The 10,179-nt window shown below is 29.0% G+C and overlaps 2 protein-coding genes across 3 annotated transcripts; one reads left to right on the top strand and one right to left on the bottom strand.

Moving 5' to 3' along the window:
• Window positions 1-714: 714 nt before the first annotated feature.
• On the top strand, window positions 715-5,015 carry Eloa (transcription elongation factor elongin A). 2 transcript variants are annotated; one of them, XM_083049547.1, is made up of 9 exons: window positions 716-919; window positions 1,347-2,063; window positions 2,148-2,475; window positions 3,277-3,458; window positions 3,543-3,712; window positions 3,811-3,902; window positions 3,979-4,178; window positions 4,297-4,579; window positions 4,682-5,015. In XM_083049547.1, exons 1-9 carry the CDS (start codon window positions 851-853, stop codon window positions 4,756-4,758), a joined length of 2,118 nt encoding a protein of 705 aa, XP_082905673.1. In that variant the 5' UTR covers window positions 716-850; the 3' UTR covers window positions 4,759-5,015. The 2 variants fall into 2 exon arrangements, with proteins under 2 accessions (XP_082905672.1, XP_082905673.1); XM_083049546.1 differs by having other exon boundaries at window positions 715-919; window positions 1,347-2,475.
• Window positions 5,016-6,198: 1,183 nt separating this feature from the next.
• Window positions 6,199-9,949, bottom strand: LOC145942633 (transmembrane protein 19). Its single transcript, XM_083049549.1, has 6 exons — window positions 9,354-9,949; window positions 8,337-8,447; window positions 7,772-8,059; window positions 7,531-7,635; window positions 7,146-7,361; window positions 6,199-7,030 (listed from the first exon to the last, which is right to left on the bottom strand). Exons 1-6 carry the CDS (start codon window positions 9,505-9,507, stop codon window positions 6,876-6,878), a joined length of 1,029 nt encoding a protein of 342 aa, XP_082905675.1. The 5' UTR covers window positions 9,508-9,949; the 3' UTR covers window positions 6,199-6,875.
• Window positions 9,950-10,179: the final 230 nt, after the last annotated feature.

The raw sequence follows: 10,179 nt of genomic DNA on the forward strand, positions 1-10,179 counted from the left end.
TAATGCTAACAATAAGCATATAATAGTAGTGTAACAAATATGTATAATTCATACATATCTTCTTTTAAATAAATTTACTTCAATTCCCTCTCTATCGAAGAATCTTTCTCTTAAAGGTTAAGGGACTAAATAGTTAATAATTGATATATTATTAAATGACGCTAATTTCAGTGACGCTCAAATATAAAAGTTATAGCAAAGCTTTACTATATACATACAAATTTCTTTTATTACTTACCAATTAATAATTCTTCGAATGTTCGAAATTCTTGGAATAAACTAGATAACTTATTGCTACAGGAAATCGATTTATATCGCTAATGCTAAATCCTTCTACTGTCGATAAAATACAGTTTTAATCGATAGGAAAGACTGTAGAGACCTCTCACGGAGAGTCGTGAACTACAAATTCGTTTTTTTTTTGTATATTACAGCCAAAATAAAGAAAAAATCATATCTTATCAATATATATTTTTTTCTATATTAATAATAAAATTTATCAGTTTATATAAATTAATACCGATGGTGTAATTCCGCCTTTTTAGCTTTTGTAATACACTTTCACTTCCGGTTTAAATGTCCTTGGCTCGAGTATATCACATCTAGATATTTATACATCATGACTAGAAATCAACCAATCATGTGCGTTTGATAGAAAGAGCATGCATCCTGTGCATAAAACATCTGATTGGCCCTTTGCCCTTTACATATGACGTACGAAAGCCAACGTACGCGTATCTCTTTCATCGGCACATAACCTTCTACATTCCCGTTCGTGTTCAGTTCATGCATCGAGTTCTTTGCCATCAATATTAGCAACGAGCAGCTGATAGTCATAAGCAGTCACAATATGTCTGTTGTCGATAAAATTTGTCATTATCAACGTAATTTAGAGAAATGTGGTGATAATGAGGATCGAGTACGTATATGATATAGAATAGCGATATTGAAACATTCATTGTTCAATAATTCATGTAAATAGTTATTAGATCATAAATACGTTATAACCTCGGCGTCCTGTAGCTGTGGATCATATACAAAAAAAAAACGCGTTGACGTTATTTGACAAAACTCATTTTCTAGATCTTTAAAAATTGCTGATACAATATACGTCTTTTTTGCATATCATATTATATAAAATAATTTGAAATACAGCTTGTAAAATTTTTAATGCATAAAAGATGCTTTTTAATTATTACTATTATTAATTTGATATAGCCATAATTAGAAATTGTTTTCAATTTTTGTTAAGAAAAAATTAAATTGTCTCTGAAATTTCACTACATTTTCTGTACATAACTTATATATCTCAAGAACATAATTTTTTTATGTACAATTATTTTCAGATATTACATTGTATTTCGAAGCTGTATAATCTACCAGTGACAGTACAACATCTTCAAGAGACAGGTGTAGGCAGGACTGTAAATAGTTTCAGAAAGTACGATGGTAGTGTAGGTGATGCTTCTAAGGCTTTAGTTTGCAAATGGAAAAGAATGGTAGCGGATGAAGCGAGTAGTGATGGAGAAGATGAAGATGAAGCTTGTGTACCTGATGTTCACGAAAATTACACTGATAACCAAGAATCACCAAAGTTAGAGAATGTAGGACAAAGTAGCTCTGTGTCTGATCAAGCATCAAATTCAAAACATGTGCATAAGGGAAACAAAAGTGAGCCGTCTACAGAACACAATACAATGCAATCGTCCAAGTCAACATCAGAGGAGAAGCATGAAAAAAGTGGACATTCTTCCAAACATCGTTTACAAAGTGAAAAGAAGTCTAAGGAATCAAAAAGCAGTAAAAGTAGCCTGAAGAAAGAAGAAGCTCATAGTTCAACAGATCATTGTCATAGTGGCAATGATAATCCGAAAAAAATGAGTGATAAGATGGCTGAAATTAAAGAAGACAACAGAAAAAGAAAAATAGATAATTCAAATTCTTCCGCAAAAGAAAGCAAGAAGAGAAGGTTATCAAATAGCAAAATTGATGATGAGAAATCTCAATTATCCATTTCAGAAAAGAATCATTCCCATTCAAAATCTTCTGAAATTGAGGCAGAGGTAAAAATTAAAGTAAAAGTCGATGAATCGTCTTTAGCAAATGATAAAAACAAAGAAGATGATAAACAGAAAAAATATTTGCAGGAGAAGTCCAAGAGCAGTTCTAATAAGTTTAAATCTGATGATCCAAGCAGTAAATCAAAAGAAAACAGTGAGAAACAAAAACATAAAACAAAAGAACATACAAGTCATAATAAACATGATAAAAAAAAGGATTCCAGTCATCATTCTAGCAAGGAAAGTTCCAAATCAAGAGTCAGTTCCTCTAGTAATAAGGATGATGTTAAGACTAAAGACAGAGACAAGAAAAAGGAGCACAAAGAGGACAAGAATAAACATGAGAAGAAGAAAGAAACTAAGATTAGGTTAATGCAGGAAATAAAAGGCAATGAAGGAATAGATTGCAATTCTGGTGTGTTGAAAAAATGATTGTATCTCAATTATTCATTTACTTATATTATCTTAAATTTTATTATGTTAAGAAATGGTGAATTTTTTGTATGTTTTTTTTTTTTTTATTGACGATTCTATACAAAAACGGACTCGACAAAAATGACGAATTTTTGGAACAACAATCTTTTATAATATATAATATATATGTTACATATATATATAATATACATATTATATATTATACATATAAATAATGATTAATTATAATTTTTCAATAGAAATATTGTTTGGAAACTTGCTTCATATATTTGGGCCTTCCAAAAATTATAAATATATTTTTATATAAAATCTATGCATCCAAAAGTACTATTTTCAAAGTTGATAATAAATAAATAATATATAAATTGTGATAAGCATGTGTTCAATTTTTAACTATATGATCTGTAAATCTTTTACATAAGAAATTTAATTATAGATTATCTAAGCATAACTCGAAAACAGAATGTTTCCTAACTCAAATTCTTCATAATAAATAATTTAATTTGAAACATTTCATATATTTGTATATAACAATTTTCTATATTTATAACAAAAGATAAAACTTTTTATTTTTAGACTTTTTATTTATAGTATATATATTTTATGATATGTATTTTATACTATAGAGTTACAAAAAAAGATAATAATGCTTTTCAAAAATTAGTTAGATAGATGAAGTAAATATAAGTACTGTGTATTCATTAAAATTTCGAAATAATGAATCGTGATAATTAATTAAGTACAAGCATAAAATTACATCTTTGACTTTCTCTTTTTTTAGGTGCAAGTTTTGCAGAAGCACTCGGCATGTGCACTATGCCTCAGCCATCGAAAAAACGTCATAATAATTCGCCTAATCCAATTTCTAGTAAGTCAATTAAAATGGAACAGCTATCACCCCCAATTAGTAACAAAAAGACGCCAACAGTGAAATCTGAGTCAGAACATGGTGAAAGTTCAAATGTAATTTGCACATTCTGTTATTTAATATCTTCAACAACATTGAAAGAAAAAAATAATTCTAACATTTAAAAACTTGATTTGCAGTCACTATCCCTTTTAGGGCCGAATGTGAAACTGGAACCATTGAATGTAGATTTGGCATCCACATTACCTGAAATCAGTCCCAATTACAAGCCACTGCCATACATTAATCCAATTCAACGCAAAGAAGAAGTTAAACTTATTGAAGATATGATTTATTACAAGAATCAAAGGTTATTCTTTTGTTGTGATACAAATAATATTTTGTTTGGCGAAATAATATTTTGTTTTGATATGTCTATTATATGTGTATTGTTTATTTTCATTCCAGGACAAAAGTGTACTCTGGCAACAAGGTTGGTTACACAAGTGTGCCGACATTATACGAATTGTGCATCAGAGTGTTGATAGAAAATATCGATGGTAAATATTTTTGTTTCTTGCGATTGCATTAATATATGTACCAATATTTTAACAATGAACATTTTTTTTATTCCAGCGCTCGAATTCACCGGCGGTGTACCATATGACATATTAAAGCCAATTCTAGAACGCGCCACGTCTGATCAATTATTTATGTTAGAACACTATAATCCATATCTTATGGAAGATACAGACATACTGTGGCAGTATCATTGTAATCGAGAGTTCAGGAGTAATGATAGGCAGGAAATGGAATCGTGGCGCGAGATGTACATGGTAAGTTGAATTGTAAAGCTAAAGTGATAATTAGAAGAAGTATGTGAAATATTCTTACGACACTGGATCTATATATTTTATTTATATCAACGTTACGATATTTTATTTTTTTACACAGCGCTGTTTGGATGAGAGGGAAGCGAAACTGAAGACGCTCACCGCCAACATCAAACAATCTATAGACAAATCCGTCCCAGTGAGATCCGCTAAACTCGCATACGTGGACAATGTCGTAAAACCACCGCGGAACATATTGAAGAAACAGGCGAAGTACGGCACAGCCAATGCTACGCCTGCCACTGTCTCCAGTGTAAAGAAAAAGTTGGTCGGTGGTGGTATGGTTAACAATGCGACGAATATTGCTGTACCGCCACCACCGATGGCTCGGTTTAAAGCATCAAGTAAGTATTTATTTTGATGATTTAGTTTAATCGTACTTTATATTATCAAATTTCTCTATTATCAATGTGTCAATGTATTATATTAATATTTGTTTTTATTAGCATCAAATGTAAAGAAGACAAAAGCACCGCTCATGGCAAAGGCACTGCAACTAATAAAGAGCCGTTACAAGCGGTAGTGGAAGCGGTAATTTTACGAATATATAGAGATCCATTGATTTCATATTCAATTTCAATAAATAGTAAAATTGTACATTTTGTCATCGTTACACGTGGACACACGTTTATATCGTTGTTTTTATATCGATCGCAATCTCAATATAATGGATTTCACGAATTTTTTGCATAACATTATTTCTTTATTATTCTTTTTTAAGATATGCTCAATGAGTCGTATGTATAACGATTTCTAATATACAAAACTAATCGCATAATATTTAATAATTGTATTCAGTTATACAAAGAAACCTATTGTTCTACTTATTCCAATCGAATGCAATCCATAGGAAAGTATAAACAACTTCCAATTGTCATGGCAAACTTCTCTTTAGTAAAAAATTATAATAATAATTCACAGCCGTATATAAATCTTTTCTTTTGAACACAAGAGTATTCTAAATATATCTAGATTCATAAATTCTAATAAAAAGAAAAAAAATATTTACTCATTTTTAGATCCATTTTTTGGGCTTATAGATATTTTTTAATCATAAATTTTTAGATTTTTGAAGCGTAAGTTTTTATTGTGTTTTAGCAACTTATTATAAGTCAATAATTAATTCGAGAATAACGCGAAAGCGTATTCCATGTGTTGGATGTTACTGTGATTTTGTCGATTTCTTTAGATATATTTTTATATATGTATTCTGTAAATATTAAATTGTGACAAAACATAAGGACAAGCATAGATAGATAATTAATCAATCTATTGTCGTTTAAATCATGTAATGTAAAAATTTCTTATAAATCTTTTATCTTATGGCTGATATATAAAATTTAAAATCAGAAACGATATATACATATGGTTTTCCATTTACAGAATGTCGTTTAATTGATGCAAACTAATTTTCATTTTGCATCTTGAAAAACTTTAAATTAGAATGATTTCTACGTAGATATTGCATAGATATGAGATATTGTATATAGTTTGACAAAAATGTCTTTTCACTACATGTTAATTATGAAAATTATTTTATCTAGTTTACAGATACGAACTAATAAAATATCTTGTATTATTCTGCCGATTATACATATATATACATGTTTAATTTAGCTGATCAAGTTACAAACCTCTGTAATATACAATGTAAAATTTTTATATATTTTTAGCTCATCTCATATTATTTATCTCGATATTATATTTTGATAATGTATTGTACTCTGAAAACTCTAAACTATATTGCATTTCAACCGAATAATAGTTTGAAAATAAATTTAGCTATTAATTTTGAGAATATGAGTAAAGAGTAAGAGATTTAATTGTTTAATTAAATTAATCTTGTTATTTAAAGATAAATTTTATTATAGTGCATCAAAAATACATCAGTTTTAAATATTTTATTTTAGTTCTGAATTATAAAAATAAAATTAATTTTTCCAATAACAACCATTGCATCTTGCATATTTTTTATTAAATATATAAATATATAAAAATACTGAATTTAGTTTGAATTGTTTTGCAGTATCAAAATAATATATCGTGTTATATCGTTTTCATGTACATCATGTTATAGATGTAGAAAATATTGTCTAAGATAATCCTATATATAAATTCGTTCTAATAATATCTTCTATCCAAGAAATACTTTTAGCTGCAGCGAATAGAATAATGCCGCGCGAACATTGCATGTAAATTATATAATAAAAATGTGAGCCTTTTGTAAAGCATTTTTTTACAACCCATGTTTCATTAAATGCTAGACCGTAGAATATTATAAAGTGTAGCAGAATAATATAAGCTAAGTATATATTATATAATATAATAAATATTTATATATAATAAATATATTTATTAACAAAAAAAAATAAAAACCCAACTAATTCGTGAAATCTCGAATTATTAATAATCAATCAATGTTCAAATATTATTATTTTTAGTTGATATTTGCATAAAAAATTAGTAAAATAAATATAATCTTAAAATTTCTTTTATTAATTTTTAAACTAACACTCATCCCTGAGTAAAACACCATAGAAAAATATACAAGATATACAAAACTACGCAATTTTTCTTTATATAGATAAAAGTAAAAATAATGAATTCTATAATATTATGTTTTTAAATAAATCTGAAATTTTATGGCCAAAAAAGATTGGCTATTCTTGGAAGAATAAGAGCGACACCAATAGTAGAAAGAAGATTAACACTGTGATTATCTAAGAGCTGTCTACCACAAATATGTTTTATACCTTTTCCCGGCCGCTCCATTATAACACCTTTCTCATCGATTCCTAAAATATCGATTATTACATATCGCGATAATCTATAATACTAGAAAATATATTTAAGAATACCGAATTTAAAGTACTAAAAAAAGAAAATACAAAATCTGAAAATATTTATTACCTGAATACTGTAAAGTCGCGCCGAGGAAGGAATCTAAAACGGAGCCAGCGAGACCTCCGATTCCTGCGACAACTATAACAGGCCACTGTGGTGCTCCTAGTTGCAATACAGCCGTATCGACAGTATATACTGTCACGATATAATAGAAAAGCCCAACAATTAAACCGCCAAGGGTGGAACATAACAGACCTATACACGATACACCGCCATTCGTTCCTAGAATAATAAAATGCAAATACTCCAGACTGACTATATTCTTAACAATCTCCTATTATAAAATAAATAATAGTTAATCTTTACTACGAATTGCATACATAAAAAAACCTATTTTGCGACCTATTAATGCGAAATTTATCCGCTTATCCTACAAAATTAATATTCTTACCTCTTGGTACTGTTTTCCATGTTGTGATAAGAACAGGGTCCTTTGTGCCAATCACTGTACCCAACTCTGAAGCCCATGTATCACCATTGCAACACGCAAATACTCCTAAAAAGTAAATAAATTGAAAATTAATTAAGAATTAAAAACTTGCAAATTAGAGATTTAAACTCGCGCTTTTCTAAAATAGAAATATTATAGTTGTACTGTTATATTGTTAATAATTAAAATATTGATTTATTACCCAATATCCCAATGGACAACCACGAGCTTCGGTATTCCTTGTCGAAGTCGATCGGTCTTTCTCCGCTTCCAACATCCATAAGGTATAATAAGGCCAATTGTGTAGCCATACCGCTGTTACACAGCACCTGTATCCAGGTCCGTTGACCACCTTCCTTGAAATCGGCTTCAAATTTTTTCTTTTGCTCAGATCGAAACTTTGTCACTTTTGAACCAGTGATAAAGAACATCATAAGAGCTGACAAGTGAGCAAAACTCGAGAGTGTCAAGATAAAGCCGACAAAGAAGCCTGTAAGATAAAAATAATTCACTCAGATTTATTAATTATCTTTTTAATATCTTGTGGCAATCTATAATTACATGCAGTAATTCAGTAGAGAAAGATGTTTTTATTGGTGTCATTTATTTTGATTATAAAGAATATTTAATTGACTATATATAAATTTAATCTTTTTTTCTTAATTTAACGTAAGTCTAAATATTTTTATTCTTTACATTATCTAGTGTGTGTATGTATTTTAATTCTATATTTTCTACATTGCAAAATTATGTAGATATTTTATTACCAAGAATTGCACCACTGATGTGCAGACTTTTTTTGCGCACGCCCCAGAACAGGAACAATAATGGAACGATGACTGCTGCCAACCATCTCCACGGTGAGATAACCGAGTGTTCTAAAATAAAAATATAATTTTTTTAAGTATTAAAAAATGTCATTTTAAATACAATTACATTTATAAACATAAAGTAACATAATTTAAAAGAAGAAACATTTTATATTTTACATAGCTAATACTTTTATCAATAGTAATATTAAATCATTTAAAAAAATAAAATCATTATCAAAATGGATTTCAGTGTAACAAAATTAAATTTCTATTTAACATATATATTTTAACTTGCAAGTTGATATAGAGTCTTTATCTCAATAAAAATTAGAATGTTTATAAATTAAATTAATAACATTGAGACTCTTTACAACATTGTATAAAAAAAATAAATATATACAGAAATTCTTTATAAAAAATTGCTTGAATATTTCACAGTATCAGTTGTATTATTCACTCCTGCGTAATCAGTATATTGTTCGAGACTGAATATGCAGATATGATGATGTAATAATTTTTCCATTGTTCTCTATTATTTATGCACTTTATAAATTAATTTGCCATTTTTTAAACCCTGTAATAGTTCTGCCATCTCTCGAGTACAAATTCTTGCTTGAAGTATTCTTCACGAAGATCATCAACCTGCCAGTTGAGATGATAAATGGAAATTGTTTTATTGCATTAAAGATCAATTATGCCAATCATTTTATAATTTCTTTTTAAAAGAGATTCTCTATGCAAAATACAAAAAAATTTGCTACATTAAATATACTTCATATTTGAGTTATGACCTTGTCATGTAAGATGCATTTTTTCAGTCACTGTTTACTCTTTAATTATATCAAAAACAAATTTAATAAAACAGTTTATCGCATATATACACAAAGTTTATATATGAGACACATGAATTTATACATACATATGCATGCATTTTCTAACCTATAATAATTAGTCAAATTGGATATACAAAACCTTCCGTGAAATTTCTCGTGTCTGACCATAGTATCGAGTAAGCTACGTGTACTATCCAGAAGGCCATCGAAATCGGAATTGCGCAAGCACTCAAGAACACCGGCATTAATACGCGAGAATGTCGGGTCTCCTCGCGATTTCCAGGAGAGATCATATTGCGAGAAATAAATTCCACGTTATATTCGGATCGCGATAAATCCGATCACTGACGAAAACCGTGTTTTCGTTTAAAAAAAAAAAACGGAGAAAGTTATTCCGAAAACAAAGAATCCACGAAACGCGTCGATACGAAATATGGAAAAACAGAGGAATAACTTCTTTCTTTTGTGAAAAAGAATTTCTTGTTCTTCTCGTGATCTGTCAACACCACGCGAGATACGTTAGAGACGGAAGAACAACGTTTTTTAAATTTAAAATGACGACTTTCGAAAAACGCGAATTGATTGAGAGTGGAGTCCCATGGACTGATATTTTCCGCGTAACATATGTATCGCCTAACCAATCAGAACATTCAATTCCGCGTAAAGGAAACGCGGAACGGCTCTGATTGCCACGTGTCTTTCCAACTACACATTTTGAACTACGCACAAATTTGTTACATGCTCCATCTCTCTGTCTTTATTAGATTTCATTCATATTCATCATAACATCATCTCACACTCATATCCATAACACGATCTCATGCTCATACTAATGTACACAAAATAATTATAGGTGATAAAAATATAAATAGTGAGGAAGCAACAAGACAAACTAAAACTTAAGTTTAAAACTACAAAAAAAAAAAAAAAAAAAACAATAATTTCACTATATATATATACTTAAA

The sequence above is a fragment of the Prenolepis imparis genome, unplaced genomic scaffold, assembly GCF_030444845.1.
Source record: "Prenolepis imparis isolate NDT839.2.m4 unplaced genomic scaffold, iyPreImpa1.0 SCAF_11, whole genome shotgun sequence".
NCBI lineage: Eukaryota > Metazoa > Arthropoda > Insecta > Hymenoptera > Formicidae > Prenolepis > Prenolepis imparis.

Bases quoted from the DNA above. Each gene is read 5' to 3' on its own strand.
- Eloa (XM_083049546.1), top strand. From the start codon at position 851: ATGTCTGTTGTCGATAAAATTTGTCATTATCAACGTAATTTAGAGAAA. The intron at 920-1,346 runs GTACGTATATGA...AATTATTTTCAG, and splicing joins GTGGTGATAATGAGGATCGA to ATATTACATTGTATTTCGAA. The intron at 3,459-3,542 runs GTAATTTGCACA...CTTGATTTGCAG, and splicing joins AACATGGTGAAAGTTCAAAT to TCACTATCCCTTTTAGGGCC.
- LOC145942633 (XM_083049549.1), bottom strand. From the start codon at position 9,507: ATGATCTCTCCTGGAAATCGCGAGGAGACCCGACATTCTCGCGTATTA. The intron at 8,448-9,353 runs GTTTTGTATATC...TTTTTATTTTAG, and splicing joins CACGAGAAATTTCACGGAAG to AACACTCGGTTATCTCACCG. The intron at 7,636-7,771 runs GTAATAAATCAA...TTTACTTTTTAG, and splicing joins GTTGTCCATTGGGATATTGG to GAGTATTTGCGTGTTGCAAT.